The sequence below is a fragment of the Electrona antarctica genome (genome assembly GCF_951216825.1).
Source record: "Electrona antarctica genome assembly, chromosome: 18".
NCBI lineage: Eukaryota > Metazoa > Chordata > Actinopteri > Myctophiformes > Myctophidae > Electrona > Electrona antarctica.
In genome coordinates, this window is record NC_136799.1 from 34,071,446 (window position 1) to 34,097,820 (window position 26,375).

The window sequence follows — 26,375 nt, forward strand, 5'->3', positions numbered from 1 at the left end:
ATTTTTTTTACTTATCGCCCATATATTGAAAAACAATGTATTGAAATAGTTCTGTTCCCAGACAGCGTGTTGACGTCGTTGACTAATCCTAGCTTGCGGTGCATGTCCACCGTGGTGCTCGTGCTCTTGGTGCGGACTGAGTTGTCGTCATGAAAGTGTTTGTAAACAACTCATGCAGAAGGTGAGATAGATAAGTATGAAGCAACACTGAACTCTGGCCTTCAGCGTGTTGCACAGCGCTTCTACGGCTTTATGTTTATTTGGACGGTGTACGTGTATCTGTCATAGAAGAGAATTTAACAAATACAATGTTTCTTTTTAAGTCTAGACACTAGACAGCCCAGCTAGCTAGCCTGTTAGCTTGCTAGATAATAGCCCAGTCAGCCAGTATAATCATTAGGGTTAGCTAGCCACTGACGTGCTAGCCGGAGCTTTGGCATGCCTTTGTGACTGTCTAACCGCCTTGTTTATATCTTGATCATTATGACAGCTTAACACGCGGTAAGTTAGATGATATAAACCCCCATTGATACAGGTTGTCGTGCGAGTTGTTTTTGGGTGACCGATACCCCGGCTTATTAATTGCGATGTCATTGGTGTTGTTTGTTTGTTGGTAATATATTGTTTATTATAATTTAAGGGTCCAAATGAGCTGGTGCAATAAATGAACAAGTCTTAGTTCCTGGTCCACAATAGGAATAAAATTCACGTTGCACTGGAGTAAACAACATGGATGTATTTGTATGTAGTGGTGTAATCATGTAGTTTGCCAAATGGCTCTCTGTCTGTAAACATTATGCGATCGATGTGTCAGATTACAAGAGAGTCACCATGTGTTTATATTCTGTAGGCGCAGCAAACTGGAGTCGGACCAATTGCCAAACATATCTCCAAGTTCCAGCACATCTCTTGAAGTGGCCCCACTATTGGGATGCGGAAGAAGCTTGGGATCACGTTTTATTGACTTTTTAAAGTCGACAGGATGACAGAACAGGATATCCATGAGTAAATTGGCAGCTATTTTCTTAGCTGCTAACATCCTCTGTTGAGAAGACCTTTTTACTTTTCGGGGGTAAATTCATCCAGTGAAGATGCCTTGGCCCTTTTCAGAGTCCATTAAAAAGAGGGCTTGCAGATACCTCCTGCATCGGTACTTGGGAAACTTTCTACAGGAGAAGTTGAGTTTGGATCAACTCAGCTTAGATCTCTATCAAGGTACTGGATCTCTTGCACAAGTCCCCCTGGACAAATGGGTATGTTTACATTATGACAGAATGCCTCACATAATAATTAAGTAGACTTAAATATGTGTACTGAAATAGACCTAAGCATTTCCCCCCGTTTTCCTCAGTCACTGAATGAGCTTCTAGAGACAGCAGATGCCCCCTTTGAGGTAATAGAGGGCTTCATCCAGGCAATTTCTCTAACTGTACCATGGGCGGCTCTATTGCAAGAAAACTGTGCACTAGAGATCAAGGGATTGGAGATGGTGTTCAGACCAAGACCACGGATGGGTGAGGAAATGATACCTTCACCTTTTTTCTTTAATGGGAAACCTTTGGTTGATTGTAGGTCTTGTGTGTCTGAAAAAGCTACAATGCCCAACCCCACCCCCCCCATGTCACATAAGCAACTCACCATTTATTGTGTCACACTATTGCCAGAGTCAGGTCTCAAGACCGCAATTTGATGGTCTCATATCTGTCAATATACCGATAGCATACACAAGGGTGCTATTTTGGTTTTGGGCAATGCTCGCTTAAATAATTATTAATTTACTTGAGCATTGATCCACATCACAAGGATCATTGGATTGTCTTTTGGGATGCTGTAGTGCAGTGTACCGAACTATCAACAGAGTACATGCATAATATGTGTGGCTACTGTACATATGTACACGGAGCAGAGACTATGGCTACAACCATGCACATTGAGTTTTTACTCTATGGTATATTCAGGCATCGATTCAGGCACTGTTGTTAACACACTTTTAGGAAGCTTCTAACTTTAGACTATTCAAACAAGAACGATGATATATTGTTTCTCTTTCCCACAAGAGTATCCTAAGTCTTAAGATACTCTTGTGGAAAAGAGAAAATTCTGCATAATGTCACCTAATTCTGTGTGCAGCGTAAGCATTCATGATAAAATGTTCACTTTAGCAATATCACAGGTAACAGTATGGACCTGGACTACTCTAAAGGGTAATGGTCTGACTAAGACTATTGCATCAGCGCACTGAGAAGGATAAGAAGATTGTCACAGAAAGCAATTAAATTAAAGGCTTTGATTAAGTCCATGTAGTACCACTGTATCCAATAGAATACAGTAGGTGGATCCTTTTGAAATACTAGCAGAAAAATGGTGTACATTTTGAGTCCTAACTATGAACACAATTATGATCTCGGTATTGATTGTCTCTATTTAGGTGGTCTCGAGTCAAATATACGGTGTCCCTTTTATGGGCATGTACTATTTCTATTAACCCATTATAGGCGGGAACCCCTTTTTGTAACCCTACCCTTCTGGACGGGAACCCCTCTTGGGGTTCTGTACAGTATGTACAGTATTGAAAAATTACAAAAAAATGATGCTGCTATATAAATATTTGAAGTTTTTCAGAAAACTTAGGTCAGTATTTAGAAGGCGTTTTTAGAATCGGCCCAGGCCAAAATGGGTTAATGTTTGGCAAACAGGTCTACAATTCACAACGCATTGTGAGCTTGTTCGACAAAGAGATTTGGTATAGAGGGGAAAAGGGCCAAACTATAGAACCCTGGGTTAGCTCGGTAGTGAGACCCTGATCAATGGTCAAAGTAAGGTTTAATAAGAATACTGGCCAACACCCGATTCTCGCTGAATTCTTCCTAATTTGAACCTTTAGTTTCTCCTGCTTTACTTCCAGTTGGTAATTTCTGCCTTTTAATCTCTCAATTTAATGATGAGAACTACACTTCTAAATTTCAGTCCACTTGGTGAGAGAAACCTTCCCTTTTTATTGATTGATATTTTTGTTATTGTAAGTGTCGGTGATAGGTGTAGATTTTATTTGATCACTTTTGTTGTTAAATTCGTAATTTATTTGCTGTTCGTCATGCTTTCCCCCCCCGTAGCCTCTGGCATGGAACCCATGTACTGGTCCAGCTTCATGACCAGCAGCATGCAGCTTGCCAAAGAATGTCTAAGCCAGAAACTTACTGACGATATGGGGGAGAGCTTTCAACCATTTGAAGGACTGGAGAAGTTTGCAGAAACCATAGAAACAGGTAGATGTTATAATAAGTCAAAACGTGAATTAATAGGTAGAATTGGCACAAAGTATGTATTGATAATGTTGTCTTTTTTTTTTTAGTTCTGAGGAGAGTCAAAGTGACGTTCTTGAATACAGTTCTTAGAATTGAACACATTCCAGATAATTCCAAAACTGGAATTGCTCTTGAGATTCGGATCAACAAGTAAGTGGAGTTAATTCAATGGGTCGACCTACAGTATTTGTTAATCCTTTGTTAAAGAGCAATAACACAAAGTAATCTTTTGTTTAGAATTGTTTACTGCGATGAAACGGGTGAGGAGAGTTCTAGTGTCAATGTGCACCAACCCACCACATTTGCACATAAAAACCTGCAGATGGAAGGAGTCACCATCTTCTGGGATGAGTTCTCAGAAGCAGCGCGTGCTGGTTTCAAATCTTCACCTACATCTGCAGTGGGTTTACAGCTTTCCTTTCTTCATTTCTTGGCACACATTACTTTGATTATTTATTTATTTGTTTGTTTGTTTGTTTGTTTGTTTGTTTGTTTGTTTGTTTATTTATGTATTTGTTTATTTGTTTATTTGTTTAATTAATTAATTAAATGTATGAACTTTTCTCTCTCCAGGAGACTGAGGCCAAGCTCTCCCCTAGCTGGAACCCCAAAATCATATGTGAGCCTCATCCCCAGTTCACAGAGCCAGTATCCTCAGCTACAACCTTTGAGCCGATGCAGATAGGCAGCTTTGGTGGTAAAGTCGAACTGTCGCTCACCCTGAAGCATAACCTAGTAATGCCTGGAGCAAAGGTACATGTCTAATGCCTGTTACTTTTTAATGACAACATTGGCACAATTTCAATGTCCGCACTCATGCATTCAGGCTCTGATGCTCTTCCCTGTTAAGTCCATGAGGGCTGTCCCACTGTAGAATTGGCAAGTGCAAACCGGTTCTCCCATTGACTTTTTGACCCTTTTGTGGATACTTTCCATAAGTATGCATTGCTGCAGACTTGGCTTGAGGCAATAACCCACAATTCCTAGCATTGTGAAATGGAAGAAGCTCGCATGCAAAACGTTTACATGCAAGTAAATACAGGGGCTGTAGTGGTTTGTCCACAACCATCTCCTTAGTCTTGTCGGCATTGAGCCTGAGGCAGTTCACCTTGCAACACCTCCAAAATCCAAATCTGATCCTCTCGGATAGGGATTAAAATTGTTGAACTCTTGGGCCTAGAATTTGTCATTGAGATTGGGCCAACTTTTAGATTTTCACAAATTATTTCATTTGACTTGATTTGTGGAACATTTTACCTTTTGGGCAGTCGCTGTCAATCAGTGATTAAAATTACTCTATATATACTTTGCTTTTCAGCTGGATGTTGATGGACAAATTGATACAATGATCATCCTCTTGTCTCCACGACAAGTCCATCTTCTACTGGACATGTTTGGAGCTTTCTCAGGTGGAGGTAAGCGGGCCGTTGTTTAGAGATGTCTGTGGTTCCACCACAACAACATTAAAGACAAATAATAATAGTTATTTACAGTTGGAATGGAGTGAATGGAGCCTCTCTTGCTTTTTATTTGAAGGAGCACAGGAATGGGCCAAGGATAGGAAAAGTCGTCCCATGCAGCAAGAAGATGAATACCGGCTCCACATGGAACTGAACCGTTGTCTAAAGAAGGACACTGCTACACCCGGAGCTGACCCGGAGCTCTTTGAGAGCCAGACTACCAGAACCGTGTCTAGCCGGGGTTAGATTCTGCTTGACCATGTTCACACAGCGGCCATGTTCCTCTTAAGTCGTACTTGCGGTGCGGTGGGGTTTACTTTCCCACATCAAGTGTGATGGCAGAGCAAAATGGATGTTGGTTTCAATAGCATCCGCAGTCCTACAAATCAGCTGTCATCATGATGAAGTTCTGTCTAATGACATTTGGTCTAATGGCTGATCTTATTTTCTTTACTCGCATCTTTCCATCACCAAATCTATGTAGTGCTGCATCTATTCTATTGATAACCTTTTCAATTCATTGAATAATCGAGAAGCATGTTTCGTAAATTATAATAATAATAATGTTTGTACTCGACTAAATCAATTAGTCTAATGAAACACTTAAAGCCCTATTTAAAGCATGGTGTAGCTTGCTTGCAGATTGGCTACTTTTAATACTTTTGCTACTTTTTGATTAAACGATGATTAAATTGATTAGTTTGATTAACTGTTGCACCCCTAAATCTATTCTCTGTGCAGAGGACGTGTTCTTCTCCATGGCCGACATGGACATGTCTCACAGCTTGTCCTCCCTCCCTCCCTTGGGTGAACCGCCCACTGTCGACCTGGACCTGTCTCTAAACAGCAACTACTCTGCCTCCCCAGGGGAGTCTCCTTGTGGCAATGCAACTGTAAATGCTCACCTCTTTCACTATGATTATACCTACATGTTAGAATAGACTATTGACATTGTCAAGTTTATCTACAAAGACCCTGTGTATCTGTTATTTTCAATATTCTTTGTCCGATAGAGATGTCAAGTTGTTAATTATAATTTGTCATTGTGTGTATAGATTATTCATTATCATACTTTGGTCTGAGTTTATTTTGTCTATATACATACCTGCGGTCCATGCTTCGGCTCATATGACAAAGCAGGTTTAGCAGGTGTCTTGGTCTCACTGAATGTGTGTGTTTGTCCCTGTAGAATCTGTGGGATGATTATCTGGACGTGCCAAGACAAAGAGAGAAGCTCACCAATGAAGGCCCTTTCCAGGCCCGAGATTTACAATTCCCCCCAAAATTATTGAGACAGACCTGTAAGTGCTTCAGCAGAATAAATTATCCTTCTTGTTCAAGTCATAGTTTTCCATTCTCTATTGTATTGTTTGTTGTTGTTTTGTTTTTTACTGACCAGAGTAACGAGACAATATCTACAGTATATGCATACAGTGGCATCATTGTTGTCGTGTTGTGTTTCAGCCCATCCATCTAAAACCCATGGTGATGAGTCGAGGCCAGAGCTGGTATTCCGGCTGACTCTGGGCAGCCTGGCTGTCTCTGTCCTCCACATTGACCCCCTGCCCCCACCAGATGCTGCTCCCAGCCCTCTTGCCCCCATGGCCACAGACTTCTTCAGCATGGTGGACCCAGGCCAGCTGCCTGCAGCTGCCTTCCTCCAGTCTCGGACCGTGTTTGACCAGGCCTGCCCCCACGACCACCTCAGGTGTGCTTACTTACTCACTAAACTCCTCTTCCACAGGGTTGGCACCAATAAGGCGGGAGCAGACTGTCATTGTGTGCATTAAGGCCTAACCAGGGTCTTTCTCTTCAGGTTTGTGGGCCAAGATCTGAAGATAAAGTACGAGCACTGCCAGGGCTCCAGCCTGCGGACCTTTAGCACTGATGTTTCCCTAGGCAAGATGGAGTTTGTTGAATGCCTGTTTCCCTCTGAAGCCACTGCCGATGGTTCCCAAAGAAGGGTTCAGTACACGGAGGTTAGGTTTCCCAACATTAGCACACATGGCATGGCAGCTTTGGCTGATTAAGTACTGCAATTAAACCCATTTGGCACATCGTTCACGAGTGTGTCTCACAAATGTCCCTGTCACACCTCAGCTCCTGACATTTGATACCCCAGCTGATGCTGATGAGTCACCAACCACCTGCCTTCACCTGCTTTATAAACTGGCTGAGCGCAGAGGCCCTCAGGTAATAATGCTTAATTCCGTCATACGATTATATCGCATGACAAAAATAGCAAATCTCCAAGCTCACAACACACGGCCCAATGAATAATAATAATGGATTGCATTTTGAGTGCTTACTCAAAGCACTTTACATTGGTCCATTCATTCATACATTGGGAGGTGAAGTGGCGAACAGTCAATGCCAGCGTTGACTCATTTCCCACATTCACACAACAATGGTGGCAATCACTGGAGGCAATGTGGTGTTCAGTGTCTTGCCCAAGGACACTTCGACATGTGGACAGGAGAAACCGGGATTCGAACCGCCGACCCACAGATAATTTGGACGACCTGCTCTACCTCCTGAGCCACAGCCGCCCACGAAACGTGTTGTGAGCTTAGATCTGCTATTTTCGGCACGCGACAGCGCCACATGACAAAGTATAAAGCAGGCATAAGCCAACAATACACCCTGTGCTCTAATCTCCAGCTCTTGATCCATCTTCTACTCCTTTGCACAGGGTGGCCAGGTGCGTCTGAGCACCATCCCCAGGAAGGCCGACATTCACGTAGAGCTGGGTGTGGTCCGCTCCGAGCTAGACATCAGCATCGTAGACCGTCTTAACTCATTACTACAGCCCCAGAAGCTGGCTACCACAGAGATGATGGCTTCTCACATGTATACGTCCTACAATAAACATGTTAGCTTGGTAAGGATATCCCCTGAACCGCATTCACCCTGACGTCCCCATTTTAGGCATGTCATAATTGAAAAGTTTCAATAATTTGCTGATCTACAAGCTTGCGTCACAATGTGACACGTCGTGAGCTTGTAGATTGGCTACCTTCAACAAAGTATAAAATTGGCACAGCTGAAGCGCAAACTGCATTTTCAGGGCTACAAGATCTTGATATATGCCTACTGTATGTGAAGAATGTGTAGTCCTGGAAATTAGGGGTGGCCATTTAGAGACATTGTATTAACCGGCTACCGTTAGGCCTTGCCATCTAATTAACCGTTAGCTGCTTTTTTTAAACCATTAAAAAAAGAAATACAACAGGGTTTTTCGAGTCCCAGTCCACTTAACGTGCATTATCGTGAACACATGCACTGTGATGCACACACTTTACCAGTAGCCTAAAGGTGTTTTGAGACCACAAAATGGAACGAGCGGGTCCATATGGTTACACTCCCAATGTTAAATTACGGTGTACTTTTTATATCAGTTGTATCAATAATATAATCCACCACTCGAGGGAGGGGGAAGACGGCTTCAGATCTCGCATGAAAAATACATTTGTTTTACCAACGCTGACCTGTGTGACCAAAGTGAAGCGATTGAAGTGACTGGAAACAAATATATATCTTCAGGTTTGAACGCACCTTCAGTGCCCAAGCCTCTAGCCTGGCTTTAGCCATACTGATAATGTGGATTCACTCTTGTGTCGAGGTGTGAGTGAGCAAAGCCAGGCTACCAAGCCTCCAACACTGCATCGTTTAGTTTACCTACCAGCCAGGTTGTCTGCAGTGTGTCTGTCGGGCATACTCAATAAGACGGCTGAATTAATGTTATACTCCTCGCCAATATAGTGGCACATAAAGACGAAAAACAGTTTAGTAAGTCCACATTTTATTCTGACCCCTCCACGAAAAGGCCTCGTTGTCCTCACTCCTTATCCATCATTTTTACATTATGGATAATTAGTGTGATAATTAGTGTGACTTAAACTGTTTTTCGTCTGTAGTACTTATTGTCAAATAGCTCTCTGTGGTGAGTCCAACAGTCGAGCCTCCAGTAGCCAGTTCATGTGCGTAAAATACAGTGACGCAGACAGCGCAATGGCCGCCATCCCGTGCCGTCGGTAAAATGAAATTATAAATACATACAGAGATGCAATGACAGTTAAGTCATACTGTCTTTACCTTACATTTACTTTGCAGCACAAGGCATTTGCAGAGGTTTTCCTTGATGACAGCCGTACACCAACCAGCTGTCACGTGTCATTGACGGTAAATTCCCCAATGCTGTGCCTGGTGGTCCGATTCCCCATCCCAGACCTGCGCTCGGATCAGGAGAGGGGCCCATGGTTTAAGAAGTCCCTACAAAAGGAAATCCTGTACCTGGATCTGGAGGACCTTGAGATGAAGACTGAGTTCATGGGAGGGAGTTCTCCAGAGCAAACCAAGATGGAACTCATCTTCAGGGAGCTTGTTGGTATGTGACTGTGGAAATAAAATGTCTCCAACCTCTTGCCAAGGAACCGTTTTAAACGGAAGTATCTCTCTTCCACAGGGAGGTTCCAGGAGGAGCCTGCTCAACCAGCTGCAAGGTTCCTCAGGGTGTCCCACACCATGGATGGAGATATGACAACATCTGACAGCGGAAAGTTTGACTGGCCACGGTAAGGTTCTGGTATAGCTGTAATCACCCATTCAGAAATGATGCACTCAACCCAACCCAAAATAATGCAACATTTGAGTAAAAAGAATCACTAGAAAATTACTCTTATATAAATGAAAATGTCATGAAAATTTGAATACCACAATATATTTACTGTGCATAAGTATAAAAAGTATCTCATATCAATTGTACTTAAGATTTGTAAGTAAAAGTAAATGCTGTTTACTAAAAACAGCATTTTGAAGAAATGTTCTTGACTGCTGCTGTGCATTGAAAAGCATTGATATTTAACTGTGAGTTATGATGTTTTTTTTGGCCCAGCTGACCACACCAGTCACAAAAAACACTTTTTATCCTTGTTCTATTGGGGTTGTCTGTGTTACAGAGTTGTGCTGAAGATGAACCCCACTGCCGTCCACTCTATCCTCGAGCGTGCCACAGCTGAAGATGATGAGGGTGGCGACGACCATTCCCCAGAGGAAGAAGAGGAGGAGGGGGCTGCCCACTCACTGAAGGATGTCTGCGACTTTGGGAAACATGAACCCTCACCTTTTTCGTCACGCAGGGTCATGTACGAGACTGAGGAGGTGTGTTGTGTCTTAAGACATTAAATTAGTTTTTGAGCAGCCCCCTTGTAGAACAGCGTTTGTAGTATGTCCCCTAAATGTTTGCCCAAATCTGTATGTCCCCGAAATATCTCTGTATTTATGTATATGCATCGAATATGTGCCTGAATATGGGGTAACTTCCACACCGCCCCGGACTGGCCTCCAAGAACTCTGATCAGAAATATTGTACTCCATACTAGCCCAGGCACACAGACAAAACTTCACACACTGCAGTGTCCAGAACCGCCCCCAAAAGGCCACTGTCCAGTGTCCATATATGGAGCTGGTCTGTTCTTACATCATTCTGACATCTGCATAGACTCCATATTTGGGCATGCCTGACAAAGAACTCCATATATGGGCATAAAAGGGACACAGACATAATAGCTGGGTGGGGCATGCATTTCCAACAAGCATCGTTCCGGGTGGGGCATTAATTTCCTACTTGCATCGTTCCAAGTAGGCCAGTGCCCAACGGGCACCGCTCTATTTGTATTACAATTGTAACCTGGCCAAAATAGCAATGCCAGGTTGAAAGTGGTTAAAAATGTGCCAAATTCAAACATTGGTATTAACCTTTTGATATCCGGAATGGGTGGAGCTTAGCTGCTTTGACAAGCGTGAAGCAGCAAAGTGGAACAGAGGTTTATTCTTTGTTTGAATTGAATTCTGTCCCCAATCATTTGACAGTACGTCATTCTGTAACTGGTATGAGGGGTACAGCTATGCAAACCTGACAGACTTTATAGACATGATGGCAGTGACACAACTTCTATAAATCTTTCTATTTTTTCAGATGGTCATTCCCGGTGATATCGCAGAGATGACAGAGTTCCAGGATAAAACCACAAACAACTCTCGTTTTATTCTTGAATTATATATCCCTAATGTCCAATTGGCACTGCCCAGCAAAACATTTTATGAAAAATTACACAACAGGTACAGACTTCATACAATGCCATGTTATTTATTGTTTCACATAAAACTAAAAATAAATCTAAATTGTTTTCTGAAATAGCGTTTACGTAACTCCCCCCATTTGTCTTACAGAGTAAATAATGATCTGCTGCTATGGGAGCCCACTGCGCCGTCACCAGTGGAGACAGTTGAGAACATGCCATATGGAGTTGGACTGTCTGTAGCCAGTCAGTTGATCAACACGTACTCTAAGGACAGCTTCAGCCAGTTCCGCTCCACTGGGCCTGAGGGTGAGAGAACATTTATGATGAACACATTTTTAGCATTTGATCAAATGCTAATCTTCTGTAATGTGAAACCATCAGAGTTGGGAATATTATTTTCTTTACTATTTCTTTAATATTTTTTGGGCATATTCATCCGGCACTCTTTGACTCCATGCTGATGATGATGTTTTTGCAGAGGACACCAGCGGCTCGGAGGAGGAGAACCTTCAGTACTACTGTCCTGCGTCTGAACTGGGTTTACGGTCTCGCAAAAAGAAAAAACCCAAGACGCAGAGCAAGTCGTCCCAGAGCCTGTTCTCTGTCATCCTCAGTGTCAACCACGGCCTGATATCTCTACAGACTAATGCTAAGGTAAGCCTAACTTATACATTTGTGCTTTTTTTCTTTTCTTTTGTTACGCCTATGCCTTTTGACCTCTTGCTAATAGACTAGACCTTTAATGTGTCTTCCTTAGAGGGAGGATAAGACTGTAGTGAAGAACCGACACGGAGAGTTCTGGATGGAGGTGAAGAACGCAGTGCTGTTCAGTGTCACTCAGTATGAAGGCTACAAAGACCAACATTTCATCTGCTTCCACACCAGCAGCATCTGCATGTACCACCAAGGTAAACCAGGAATTTAAATGTGGTTTAGTTGAATTGTTACCCAATGCAAAACTTCTGTGTTTCAGTCTCATGGATGTAGGTCATTCTGTCACTTTTTCAAATCTGTTTCTGAGATTACTGTGTGTTTCGCAGAGAAATACACAGAAGACATGGGCAGTGGGGGTGCATACTTAGTTTAGACTAGTCATTGGTTAGACATGGGTTAAGGTTAGGTTTAGGTGTGCTGCCCCGTGGGAGGTTAGGTTTAGGGTGAGGGTTTGAGATAGGTTGTAGTTGTAGGTCTAATGACTGGTCTAAACCAAAAACTGTCTAAACTAAGTACTGCACCCGACGCAGTGGGCGTTTTCAACGACAGGTTGAAAACAGTTAAATTGATTATGGTTCATCTGTATATGTCTTAGGCCTTGTGGAGGGAAACACCTCTGGCTCAGACATCAAGTTGCCCTGCAGGACACATCCCCATTGGCTGGAGCCAGGCATCTACCAATCAGAGTCCTCTCCTGTCAGAGTGTCAACACCCTCGGAGGGCATTGGCCTGGAGGCTCACAGCATGCTGTCTGTTGCTGTCAAAATCTCATCCCAAAACATGGAGCGAAATGTCAAGGTCAGAGCAATACTAATCTGTTTACCCAGTTTGAATGAATAGATGTTGAGAGGAGAACCGTGAATCGAGAATTGTGTGACTGTGAAATTGTTACTGACGGTTAATGTAGTCCAGAGATTCTCAACACGGGTGATAACTCAAGTCTCCCGCATTCACTGCAATTTCTACTGCTAAGCTTAGACGCTTCATGCAATGCCTCTTGTCAACCAGTGTGGTCCTGCCTGACCACATCATCTACATTTCTCAGCAGAAAAGCAATCACCGCAGTTGTTAGTTATATTGTGTTAAACATACTCTTACTCTACCATACAGTTTGCTAATTTTATCCACTACTACTTGCAGCTAACTATTTGTTTCCCATAAAGGAATTCTTGGTGGCTGTTGGAGTGAGGGGGGCAACACTCCAGCACAGGGTAGTGCCCTCCAGTTTGGGCTGGTATGACCAGGTAGGGCAAGATGAGCTAGAACCAAAATAACTCTACCAGAGCTACTTTAGCTTTGTGTGAAAGGTTGCAAATAAAGTTCAAAGGCAGCACAATATTAACCTCTTTCTTTTTGTGTGTGTGATAGATTGTTGACTTCCTGAATGTTTCTGATGAGCCTGTGTTAGGATACACCCCACCTACGTCCATCACCACCCTACATCTACACCTATGGAGCTGCTCTCTAGATTACAGGTACTGTAGAACCAACCTGTATATGAAAGTATTAACCCATTTAGGCCTGACGTCGAAATAAAAAAAAGTCTTCTAAATCCTGACAGTTTTCTGAAATACCTATGTTTCTATATCAGTGGTGCTCAATATTTCATGTCAAGGAGTCCACAAATAATGTGTGGCGTTAAAAACGTTTGCTCTGATAGAATATATATTCAAAGATTTGCACCACATTTTCAAGATTAAAAAAAAGCAGATCTACAAGCTCGTAGCGCAGCACTCGGTGCCGCGCTATGAGCTTGTAGATCTGCTATTTTTCAATAGCTAAAGTATAATGGGTTAAAGGATAGAATCTTTACCTTATTAGTTGCATTATAGATAACGGGCACCATAGGAAGCAGGGAGGCACCATAGCATATTATGGGAAGTACCGTAGTAGTAAGTATTAATCTGTCTATTGTATTCTAATGCATCTCATGTGTTTTGTCTTCTCAACAGACCCCTTTACCTTCCTGTCAGATCACTGCTGGTTGTGGAGACATTCAGTGTGTCCAGCAGTGTCTCACTAGACCACTCTTCCTCTACACTCAGGTACAAAAAGTTCAGGTCCTTATGCCAGGGGTATTGTTCTATTTTATTTTATTTTATTGTCATTAGTATATTTACACATAACCGAACACGTATATTATGTGAAAGAAGGTCCATTTCTCAGGAATTTAACACCATGAATAAAGGCATGAATCTATGTGAATCAATTATATGAATAGTTTTGATAAATATTGCCTGCACACCTGTACTACCAGGTCTGGGTAGGCTAAATAAATGTTTCAATATTTGCTCCTCTCACCTGACATTCAATTAGCTACAGTACACCCCAGTAGAGATAGGCTACTGGAAAAACAAGGTAGGCCATACACATAGTCTTAATTATTACTTCGGCAAAAGTCTGTGTCAAAAACGTTCAATGTAGATCTTTTTTTAATTTACAATATTTTCTATGTTTTATTTTTTATAAAACGGACAATATAGCAGAGCCACAACAGAGATGGGTCTTCTATTACTGAAGGATATGTCATTACTGAATATTCTGTGCTTTTTCCAGGATAATCTTGGATGAGGCTGCCTTATTCCTGTCCGACAAGACTAATGCAGTCTCTGTCAATCTAACGCGTGGTAGGATAATAAATAAATCCTTTCAAGTTTTTTTTTAAAGATGCTAGTGATTTGATTGCCCTGACCTTTGTTTTATTCCACAGACTATGTACAGGTAGTCGACATGGGAACATTGGAGCTCAGGATCACAGCTGTCAAACCTGGAATGGATGGAGTATTGGTGAGAAGATCATGCTTCTCATGATAACAATCGCCATGTTTCGGTGAAAGCCTGTTTCTACCCACTGATGAAAATAATTGTAGATTGTCTATTTTCAAATAGCCAGTGTATACATACATTTGCTATTTGAAAATAGCCGATGTTTGAGGTATGAGGCATTACCCCTGGGGGTCCCCAGGCCCCACTTTGGGATTGAGAACAACTGCTGCATGATTCTGTTTTCGTCACCCTTTGTTTTTCTCTTGTTGGGGTGACAGACAGAGCCCAGATTCGAGCTGCGCTGCTCCAGTGATGTCATTCACATCAGAACATGTTCAGACTCCTGTGCAGCCCTCATGAACCTCATCCAGTACGTGGCCAGCTACGGAGACCTGCTGCCCCCTGCAGAGCCGGAGGCCAAAAGCAGCAGCACCACAGCCAGAGCCAAGGTCCGTAGCAACACCGTCCATGATCCCATGGCGTAGGATGTAAATTACCTAACTCTTAATTTCAGAGAAGGTATTGTCAGGTGGGACTACTAGACGATTGTTTTACAAATAATTGAGATGAAGAATTTTCATTCAGAATCCGAGTCATCTTTATTGTCACATCACACTGTTTTTGTGCGTGGTTTTAGGCATTGAACATTTGAACATATAAATCAACTTATTCTTTACCTTTAGGCTTTGTAAACAAAAATAATTTAAATATACACTGAAACAGCCAAAACAGGCCAGGCATTTAATACTTTTTACAAATACTCTTTTTACAAAAATAGGCGATCCATAAGCTCACTTCACGACACAGTGTGTGCATGTAGATCGGCTATTTTGCAACCGGTGAGTTCATACAAATGAATGGAAAAGATTCTGGTGATTATGCAAAATAGTTGTGAGGATCTCAAATCATAGCGATCAGGCAATCATTATGTAATCGTTGTGACTCAGTTGAGTCTCAGTCTGAGCGTGTATATCATTGGACAGACAGCCCTAGTCAGGAAGTCTCAGTCTGAGCATTTATATCATTGGACAGGCGGAGTTCCCGAGCCGGCCACCATCCCAGACTCTTCTGCTCCCTGAGACTGACCAGCAGATGTTACAGGACCTGATGAGTGAAGCTATGGAGGAGACGGATGGGCAGCCAGCACAGGGCCTGCAACAGAACGGTGAGTTTGCTGTAATATACTGTGGATCTACAATAAACCTTTAATTTGTTATGGCTTTGTTCAGAGTGCAGGAGAATCCGTTTTGTTTCTCAAATATGATTCAGGACTGATCCTCCACACTATTATTTGCAAGTGATCAGGTTGGATTTGTGTTTTCGCACATCGTCAATCTTACTTCAAAGCCTACTGTGGTAATGACGCAAGGCGTTGTGAACTCGTAGATCGGCTCTTTCCGGCAAGCAAAAGCTCAAATCTGATTAGAAAACTCTGTTTCCATGTTTTCTTTTGCTGTTCATACTTGATCAAATAAATGTAATTCCAATCTGGATAGGCCAACAAAATGATTTGAGCTGCTGTCAGCCTGAACATTGCCTATGAGACTTGACTTGTGGTTTCCCACACATACAGGCATGCATGAGGAGCGGAATCACGACCACGACCCTCCTCGCTCAGACCTCTTCCTGTTTCCGGACGAGAGCGGAAACGTAACGCAAGAGTCGAGCCCCACCTACCCAATGATGCTTCACTCTCCCCTCATTACCCCTGTGCCCACCCTGGCCCAAGAGACGGACGACTTCTGTATCCTAGAGACCCCAGGCTCCAGAGACCAGGTAAGCATGACTGTGCACAGACCTTTGGGTGATCAGTCCATCGTTTAAAAAGTCAGTGGAACCTAGCAATTTGACACTTGTCGGTGCAGCCACCTAGCTGCTTCTGTTCCAGTTGCCCACAGTACGGTTCGGTTCCGTCACACCTATTGCTTGTTGCCAAGTTCACCGAACTTCATATGAGCTTGAGGAAAAAGATAAGTTTTGTCTGTCGCTTCAAAGGAATGGTGTGTTTCAGGATCGGGATCAGGAGCCCGTGGTGAAGCGGTTGACTTCAGATATCATAGAAATCAAAGACAACTACTTCAGTCAGCCTCTGGACAACAGTGACTCAAGCCGTGGGGCCATGAACTTCCCTGTTCCAGAGGTGCGTTACCTCATCAGGGAGATATCTGTCATCTGGCATCTCTACGGTGGGAAGGACTTTGGGAACGCTACATTCACTGCCTCTCCAGCATGGAGCCGGGGGTGAGCCATGGACGATCCATCAGTCGTGCACAAATAACTATTTATAGCGATGCTATAAGTGTATTCAAATATAAATTGACTTGTTTGATTTGTGCTTTTCTTTTTGGTTTTTGACATTCTTGCAGTTCCACTCCCCATAGTTCCCCTTCTCAAACTCCAGTGAGGCAGGGCAGGGTTGCGGGACGAGCAGGGGGCGGGAAAGGGAGGAACCCTGATGTCCTGATGGAGATCCAGCTCAGCAAGGTACAGCTCTTCCTCTTCTGAGTTGCTCTTCTCTCTTGATGATATATAGTTGTATAGTCATAGTTGTCATCCAGCAAGCCATTTTGCTCTTAAAGCTGCATTCCATACGTTTTATGTGTTGTAACTGTAACACCCAGGATTCTAACCAATGTCTCCCACATGGGAGACCACAACCACCTACCACCCACCATCCCCACTTTATTGACCAGTGGAGATAATGGGTCAGATTCATCAAGCAATTTACGCTCATATTTTGAGCGTACCGAGATTTCCGACCATTTCTATGTTACGTGTAGGATTCAACATTTTTGAGGGGCGCTAGCCCCTCCAATGCCCAGCAGTGTGTGTTTGTGTGTACCCCATAGTGATGTTTTGATTGACTGAGCATGGATGTGATATATGATGATAAGAGCTCCCCTCACTTCACACAAGTGTGATTCTTTTTTTACTGTGCCTTTGGGCATAATATAGTCTATCAGGCCTTAATGTGCTGCATGGGCACAACCCTACTCCCATTGTGTCGTGGTATTAACACAATCCTGCCTAGCCCTCTAGGCGAGATTGTGACGCTAGTGCCAGAGAAATGCGCAAAATAAGCAGAGAAGAAGAGTCACTTCCGACTCGGGCGGAAGATGTAGTCTGGATCTGTAGTCTAGTGAGGGGCCTAGGTCAAATTATATTTTTAAATGTTTTTTAATCAAATCTCGTGTTTCTCGTGGATGACTTAAGATGGTCTTACATGTCTCAGTGGAAGAGCAGGGAGACCACCTCCAACAACTGTAGATGTGCAAGTGATCTATAAACATGCACTACCATTCAGATTGGTTAAAAGAAAATGTGATTATTTCAAATATAGGTCAGTTCTCGATTGCACGTTCAATTTGATGTTTTTTTCTTTCCAGGTACGGTTCCAACATGAGGTGTACCCTCAGTCTCAGGCTGATCCTGGGTCAGCAGCAGACCAGCCAGTGTCCCGACAGGTCTTCATTGTACAGGACCTGGAGATTCGAGACAGACTGGCCACCTCACAGATGAACAAGTTCCTCTATCTGTATTCTAGCAAGGAAATGCCCCGCAAAGCCCACTCCAATATGGTGAGGAAAGCTACATTGGCCACTGTAACATATACTGTACGATTAACCACTGGCGATACTATTTTGGTTATATTATTAATTTATTATATGCAAACATTTTCTTTTTTGTCTTCCGAAAAATTCACAAATGGCGAGTAGATCTGCTATTTTAGCGATCATCATACTATGGAGTATATAGCGGTAAGTGGTTACCGTAAATGTGAAAATTCATCAAATTACTTTTTAGTAATTTAATTGGTTTAGTGATTGTTGGTTACTTAAAGCCCTACATATAGTATTACCATTTGGACCATGGGCAGCCCCGTGGATCACATGACCGCTGGGAAAAAATTAATAAGTTAAAACAGAAGAGGGCTGTATTTACACCGTAAAATCATCAGTGTGAAACTACGATGGGGCCACCATGCTACAAAGTCATTTGGTATCGATTACTAGTTATGACAGTTGACCTGTCAGAGCGAACAAACGTGTGTTGTGTGAAAGCCGTTTCCTTATGCTGTGCTTTTCTGTCTGTTAGTTGACGGTGAGGGCGCTGCACATGTGTCCAGAGACAGGACAAGCTCCCCAGGAGTGTTGTTTACGCGTTTCCCTGATGCCTGTTCGTCTCAATATTGATCAGGTACAAAACTAGGAACAGTTCACACCAAATATAAACACGTTTTCTCTTTCTCTGTGTGGTTATATAGTTTATATAGTTTTGATATGATTTTCTTTTCGAGATTTGGAGATGTCTGTCATTAGCCTGATAACAATGGAACTCCATTTGGTTTAAATTTTAAAGTTGAAAAACTCAGCAGCAACGTCTCTCGCAATCTTGATACAGTTACTCCTGATAATCCACTGACCTCATTGTGAACAGTTTAATTGAAAACTGTAGTGTACACCTGCCAATTTGCAGTTTTTGTGAAGAAAGAAATGTGTACGGAAAATATGTATTTCTTTTGTGTATTTTGGGTGAACTTTTAAAATGATCAAATCCTATCTTGAATCAGCAACATCCAGTAGAATTCTACATGACAGACACATAACCTTTTTGTTTGCAGGATGCACTGTTTTTCATGAAGGATTTCTTTGCCAGTCTCGCTGCAGAAGTTGAGTATTTCTCTCCACCTGAACAAGAAGGTAAAACTCCTTTTACAATGGCTTCTCAACGGTTCTGAACATTCAAACTTTAAGTTTATTTAAGTGTATTTATTTATTTGCACAGCCTGAGCCCAATTCCAATCAATGGGAAAAAACTGTTTCAATTTGTCTCATGTCAACATGTTTTGTCCACAGCTCTCTGCGTATCAATGAAGAAGCCAGCTGCCCCAGAGATCTCCTGCAGCTTCTCTAAGCACCCGGGCAGCAGCCAGGACCCTGCTCCCATCATCTCAGTGCCTGCTCAGAGACGCCTCAGTCACAACGGTCTCACCACGTCTGGACAGGAGGATTCCAACGAAACTGATGCTGCTGTTCCTTCCTTTACAGACCAACCCATATTCTTTAGGTATGTGTATCTTATAACTAATAGTGAAGTGACCCAACCGTAAGACTATAGACAAACGGTCCGGATGGCTGGCGTAGATGTCCGGGCACCTCCTAGGCTGCCAATCAACCTTTGCTGTGTGTCACTCCCCATCTCTCTCTCTCCTCATTTCCTGTCAGTCTACTGTCCTATCAATAAAGGCATAAAAGCCCAAAAACAAATCTTAAAAAAAGACTACACAAATATTTTCAAAAATGGCATTGTGTATTTTCTTGCAATGCAACACTGTTGTACGGTGAATTATGAAATCGAGCTTATGTGCTTATTAAGCTAGTGGGTGGCAGATGTGTGTGACGATTGTCTTGTTTATCACCAGGGAGTTTCGGTTTACGTCTGAAGTTCCCATTCGCCTGGACTACCATGGGAAACATGTGTCAATGGAGCAGGTATGTAGGATGAGGGTTGTTATAAAGTGGGAAAACACATTGTTTTGTTGTTTGTCTTGTGCTTGTGATGAATAATCTTAGGAATGCTTTTTTTTGCAGGGAACATTTGCAGGGATCGTAATCGGGTTGACTCAGCTGAATTGTTCTGAACTGAAACTACGACGGTTGTGCTATCGACAAGGGTATGTTTAAATGTGTCAAACATTGTATTACACTTCTTTCGTTTTGTTTAATGATTTTGCTCCTCACTAGCAGGTGAGCCAGTAGAGTACAACAGCAGTGACAACACAGTATTGTGTGGGGAGGAATTGATTGGAACAATTTTCTATTTTCTTTCAGACTGTTGGGTGTAGATAAACTCTTCTCCTATGCAATAAACGAGTGGTTAAATGACATCAAGAAGAACCAGCTGCCTGGACTGTTGGGTGGAGTGGGACCTATTCACTCTTTGGTACAGTTGGGTGAGTAGAAACTGTTCTAAACTAGAACCGGCTTCCACAAATAGACAGGCAGGGTACTGAATTTCTTTTAGGTCACAAAAATGTATACTTCATTTCTCACTTGATGATGTTGGCATCCTACTGTAATCGTGTCAGCATGTGTTGTCCTGATAAGTAAGCTTGTTCTTTAAATAGGAACAATTTCTTTCTTCGGCTCTCTGTTATATTTAGTTCAGGGATTCAGGGACTTGGTTTGGCTCCCGATAGAGCAGTACCGGAAGGACGGTCGGATAGTTCGCGGGTTTCAACGTGGCACCGCCTCTTTTGGGACTTCTACTGCAATGGCTGCTCTGGAGCTCACTAACCGTATGGTGCGGACTGTCCAGGTGAATTGTCCATTTCCATTACAACTATACATTAGTTATAGTTCATTTAATTCATTCAATATTAACTAAGTGAGACCTCAGTAACTCCACCTCATGAGGAATCAAACAACTATGCAACTTCTGTCCTCCATAGGCAGCAGCTGAGACGGCGTACGACATGGTGTCTCCGGTGCCCGATGAGAGGGAGACAAAGAGGATAAAACGCTTCTCTCATTACGGTTTGGCTCATCAGCCTGTGGACCTGAGAGAAGGAGTGGCCAAAGCATACACTGTTGTAAAAGAGGTATGGAAACTACTGAAACTGTTGCCTGCATCACCTCCATCAGTATCTTGTCTGTGTCTCCCTTTCTACAGCCAAGCCAAGCCTAGGCCAGACTGAGGCTCGGAGATGGGTTGGTAATGTGTTTACTGCGGCTCGACCGGCTCCTACATGGCCCCTGGCCATTTTGCATAACGATTCACTCACCTCAACTCCTTCATGAGACTGAATGAAGGCAATCCTGGTGCCGCTACTGATTTGGAGAACAAAAATCAACCATTTATTGTCTCCGACATCGGCTGATTGGCTAAGATTGACAACAGCAGCAGTGGCCCGTTTTGAACGAAATGCCACAAATCATGAACGCTGCGTTCGATATAGCGCCACCAGGAGGCTAAATGTTTTTGCTAAACATTTGTTATACTCCTGGCTACAAATGTTATCATCCCGCAAATCGGTACACATCTCTATAGTCAAGTGATCAAGACGGATCCATGAGATCTTTCTTATTCCATCGTAGATCGTAGGCGAATTCCAAACATCGCTAGCCCACAATAACCTACCTGACCTGGCGGAGACCTGTGCTCTATCTGCTTTACAACAGTGAACTTTATGCCAATCTCTCCCTACTGTTGCACCAGCAGTTGTGTGTAGGCAGATACTTTAGAAAGCAATACAGGGTGATTGATTATACATTTAGTTAACTACTACTCTGCTGTGCGCAACTTCTTTCAATCCCCAGTCTGACATTCTCAGTCTGAAATTATCTGAGTTGGAGCAATCCAGATAATTACCCATATCCCTCTTTGCAATCAGTGCGTGTCGCTCACAGGAATAATAACATGTGGACATGGGTACAGGACAAAATACTCCAACTGATTCCTTCACCAAGCGAGGGACATACAGTAGGCTGTTCCAAATAAGAAGAACATGCTAAAGTGGTGTAATCCACTGTGTTGTCAAAAAGATAATTTCTAAAGTTACAAAACTCACTTCATAACATTCAAAACTCACTTCATAACACATTTATCTTTCTTGTGCCCCTTAACGTTGGAACTCTTTCTATTCTGTCGCTGCCACACGCACGCACACACACACACACACACACACACACTCACCTCTCACACACACACACACACACACACACACACACACTCTGATTCCCCTGCTTCCTTGAGACAGTGCATCTCTCCTTTCCTCCATGTGAAAGCTAAGCTTAGTACACAAAGAGATGACAGTGACATTTACAATGCTAGCCTACTCATTTATGTTTTGTTAAATACATTGTTGTTTCCACTTGTATCTCTCCCATTTGATCATGGGAAGAAAAGATGGGACTTCGCATTCCTACAATAGGCTATAATGCTTGCTATGTAATCTTAAAACATTTGTTCAGTGACATTTCTTTATAGTTATAGCAACAACTGAGATACATGAAAAAAGTTAGGGGAATTACACAATCCGACTTGTGACCTAAAATGATGCATTTGACAACCCTGACTACAACTATGACACATTATTGAAAATTCTTGAACATTCTAGCAAAAAATATGATTATGATTTTGGGACAGAGGTTGGAAGCAGTTAAAGTGCAATACCTGTACACTACGATGCTACTGATATGATCCGTAGCCATTGTCTGTTAATGGAATGTCTGTTACGTTACAGGGAATCACAGACACTGCACTGACCATCTATGACACAGCAACCCGAGAGCACGAGCACCGCGGCATGACGGGGGCAGTGGGCGGGGTTCTGCGACAGCTACCGCCGGCGGTAGTCAAGCCACTCATCATGGCCACTGAAGCCACCTCCAACGTGTTGGGCGGGATGCGGAACCAGATTCACCCCGATGCACGCCAGGAGGAGTCGCAGAAGTGGAAACAAGGGGAAGAGTGATTATTGACCATATTCACACACGGCCATTTTGCTTTTACCTCACCCTGGATGGGGGTCAGTTGGACAGTAAGTACACTGCAGCACTGTAACCGGAAAGGGGATGATGGAGAATTGTCTACTCGTGAACTTGGGCCGAATGGCCATTCAACGCTCAGCCCTTCCTACATGGAGTCTGATCAGACCTGATCTGTCAGTCTTGGTGTAAATAAAGTAATATTCATCTCACTGCTTTGCTCAACTTTTGAGCAATTTGAGCTAATGTGATTCAGCTTATTAGGTTACAGTACCCGTTCCAACATTTCCCTCACAGTGCCTTCATGGTCATTAGAATTATGTTGAATCAAAGGGACTTAATGGGAAATAAATGCCGCTCAAGGCCACCTTTTCTCCAGCTTTATGTGGATTACTTTTGGTTTAAAGATTGGGTCTCTATTTAAATGTTAAAAGCTAAATAACTGAGGAAAACTAGAGACGTTCATGTGCTCGGTTGAGTGCATTCTGTATCTCCGCTAGGCCGGGTGTCCAGTCTGTGAAGTCAGTCAGCTACTATGTATCTATGACTATATTTGGGCCTGGTTATGTGGCCCCCATTGGCCACATGACGTCTCACTTCGTCAATGTTTAACTGCTGCCCTAAACAAACTTTCAAAGTCCATAGACTTTGCTGGCAAACAATTTATGTAATAAGTGCTTTAAACAAACATTAAAAAACCCATAGACTTGGCTGCCACATGACATCATTTCCGAAAGCCATGCATTGGAGGGGTTAGCGCCCCTCACAAATATAAAAGGTATAAGAGGTACTTCTATGGCACATGAAATTTGGCACTGATCGTTCCAGCGAAAACATGATCTACCCCTTTGCCTTTGGGCTGGCTGAGATAAGGATGCTCTGCAGTTTCTTCGTTTTGATATACAGCAGCTGTGTACAACTCATCTGTGATCAGTCACCCAGAATTCTCTTATCTTACTTGGTGTCAAACACTATACTGTATCTTAGGTGTTATGTCCCTAAAATTATATTGTAAGTAACGTGTAATTAGGCCTTGTTTCTTGTTACTGTGTCACACACACATGTAGTCTCGCTGAAGACTGTTGCCTTCAACAAATTTCAAATGCTTCTGTCTTACAATCTGGAGCACGGTAGCCCTGGCTGAAAAATGATGAACAGACGATAGCTTCTTTTCTCAGCTGTTGGGAGATGTAGTTCCAGACTATATAACATTCGGAGATTGTGGAATAGTAGTCTGGCCATGCGAGACCACACGGACCCTCGTATAGGATTAGGATTTGTTTTTTTTAATAATTTATTTTTACCTTTTTCTACAAAAGCAATACAGGTTTTTATAGACAATTAATGGTTAGATAAAAATCAACCCCTGCTCACCAACCCACCCCATCCCTCCCACATCAGCTGGTCCCTCATTACAACAAAAGACATTAAATAATGAGTAAATAAATGCATTAATAGAAAACCTTTTGTATAAGGTAATTCAACAACAAAGTAGCAGGTCAGCAACATAAAGCTGTGTAATTTCATGTCTACCCTGGAATTTAACCTGTGACCACACACGTGCAGAAATTGTTACTGTTGGTATAATGGAATACATGTCTGAGATATTTTCATTTGAGTTTCATGTAATACCTCGAGTGGAAGAGCAGAGGGACCACCTCCAACCACTCCACTTATCTTGTATTACCAAAACTAAAAGAGAAATCACCCCCCAAAAAAATCCAGGACAATAGCTGATCTACAAACTCACAACGCATCTTTGAAAATATATATTTTTTATGCCCAAAATAGCTACGTCAGGTTGAAAGTTGTTAATGCGTGCCTGGCTACATAATAATGATTTTAGTAAAGCGTTAGAAGTGAAGTACAGTGCACCACCAGACAATAGCATCAGGCCTTTGAAAGTAGGCAAGAAGTGATCCTCTCAGTCCCACTTTTTCTCTGTTCCACAGACTGAGTGACACATTTGTATGTTCCAAGGATCCAAGTCTACAATACACCCTCTGTATTAGTTTAATTTTAATGTACAGAGTACAGACCTGTAAGGGTCCATTTGGTTCATAACTATCAGTCATTTAGCCGGGGGTCTCTGGAAACCCAAATGTTTTGGCCATGTCTCGCGACCTCACATTTCTCACAAACTTCACATTTCTACCGCTATAGGACAAGAGGAGACATCCACGCTTGGCGAGGGTATATGTATATTTCCTCATGAGCTTCAGGCATACATCCTCGTTGTACTGTATTAACATACAGATTGGTTAAAATAACATTTATTCATTAAAATAAGTTCGAAATTACAGATTTAAGTAGTGCATTTCAACCATGGAATAAAACTGATTAATCTGCACTTTCAAGTGACATGATGTATCACAATGTGATTGTTGGCTCTAATCATTGTTGCAGGCTAATGCACAGTTTTCATGAAGGCTGCTGGGATTGTTCACTACAAAACTTATACAAAAAGTTTACCTTTTGCTTAAGACCTTAGCCAAAGTCTTAATGTGCCCGTAGGGTTTTTATAAGTGTATGTTTGATATTTGGTGTGATTCATTGTAATCCACTGGTTTCAATTTGCTTATTTCCTTGTTTATGTGGAAATTAAGAATATTGTTTCTTGTACATAAGTGTACAGAAGATTTTTTTGGAATTTGTATTGAAAGCATGAAATTATCTTAAAGGGAAATAAAAAGTGTTAAGTCCACTTTACCTGAAATTGTCAACATTCTTTTTACTCTTTCCTTTCTATATTAAACTATGGAATACACGTTTATGTAGCAAACCACTTGTCTAATTTGCAATATGACAAATTAGATATTTTATTATTTGAAAAATACTGGGCCATTTGCCAGTTTGCTGTGCTGAAAACAACTCAGGCCTGCCCCCTTTGTTCTGACTTGAACCTGATTTCTAGACATTTTTGAGGGGCGCTAGCCCCTCCTATGTCCAGCTTTGAGGGTTTGTGTAAACGCACACATTCTCTTAACACAAACATTGAATGCCATTTATTTTGATAATGAATGGCCAGCTTTGAGCGTTTGTCCCAGCACGAACATCGAATGTCATTGACAAAGAATGGCCAGTTTTGAGTGTTTGTGTAAACAACATTGCGTAAACACAAACATTGAAGACGAAGGCAAATTCTCATTGGATGTGATGACGTACAGTATGATGACGTACAATGATAAGAGCACCCCTCACCCGTGTCTGGTGCTATTGATATTAACAGCAGTAGATTCCAGTAAGTTGATTGTGGACTATGGCTGCACCTGGATCTCAACTTCCTGAGAACCATCTTGGTGAGCACAGGTAAATGGTGCATTTATATAGCGCTTTACATAGATTCATAGGTTCAGCATCTTGCTCAAGGACACTTGGACATTAACTCTGGGGGAGCCTGGGATCGAACTGGGAACCACCCCATCCGGCCGCTCCACCGACCACGCTGCTCCGGCCCTTCTGTCTATTTTGTTGGACCTCTATACGGAACGCTGTGCCCTGCCTCAGTAGCCTCCCCATCATAAGGGACCCCCATCACCTTTTCCATGGCCCATTTAA

General features: G+C 42.5%; 1 protein-coding gene across 5 annotated transcripts; it reads left to right on the forward strand.

The window, feature by feature from the left end:
- The first annotated feature begins 64 nt into the window (after window positions 1-64).
- atg2b (autophagy related 2B) lies at window positions 65-25,521 on the forward strand. 5 transcript variants are annotated; one of them, XM_079527224.1, is made up of 43 exons: window positions 65-181; window positions 851-1,253; window positions 1,352-1,514; window positions 3,114-3,266; window positions 3,353-3,455; window positions 3,543-3,705; window positions 3,879-4,058; window positions 4,624-4,720; window positions 4,842-5,006; window positions 5,507-5,658; window positions 5,955-6,066; window positions 6,230-6,473; window positions 6,582-6,744; window positions 6,866-6,958; window positions 7,458-7,646; window positions 8,879-9,152; window positions 9,231-9,339; window positions 9,724-9,925; window positions 10,743-10,885; window positions 10,997-11,154; window positions 11,327-11,502; window positions 11,606-11,756; window positions 12,158-12,360; window positions 12,726-12,806; window positions 12,931-13,037; window positions 13,515-13,607; window positions 14,119-14,189; window positions 14,273-14,349; window positions 14,607-14,777; window positions 15,361-15,493; window positions 15,902-16,104; window positions 16,340-16,569; window positions 16,695-16,812; window positions 17,715-17,906; window positions 18,424-18,525; window positions 18,950-19,028; window positions 19,185-19,395; window positions 19,751-19,820; window positions 19,920-20,002; window positions 20,160-20,281; window positions 20,492-20,646; window positions 20,780-20,929; window positions 22,574-25,521. In XM_079527224.1, the coding sequence occupies exons 2-43, from the start codon at window positions 1,092-1,094 to the stop codon at window positions 22,802-22,804; spliced, it is 6,234 nt and encodes a 2,077-aa protein (XP_079383350.1). In that variant the 5' UTR covers window positions 65-181; window positions 851-1,091; the 3' UTR covers window positions 22,805-25,521. The 5 variants fall into 5 exon arrangements, with proteins under 5 accessions (XP_079383350.1, XP_079383352.1, XP_079383353.1 ...); XM_079527226.1 differs by having other exon boundaries at window positions 163-194; XM_079527227.1 differs by lacking the exon at window positions 65-181 and adding an exon at window positions 253-269.
- The last annotated feature ends 854 nt before the right edge of the window (window positions 25,522-26,375 follow it).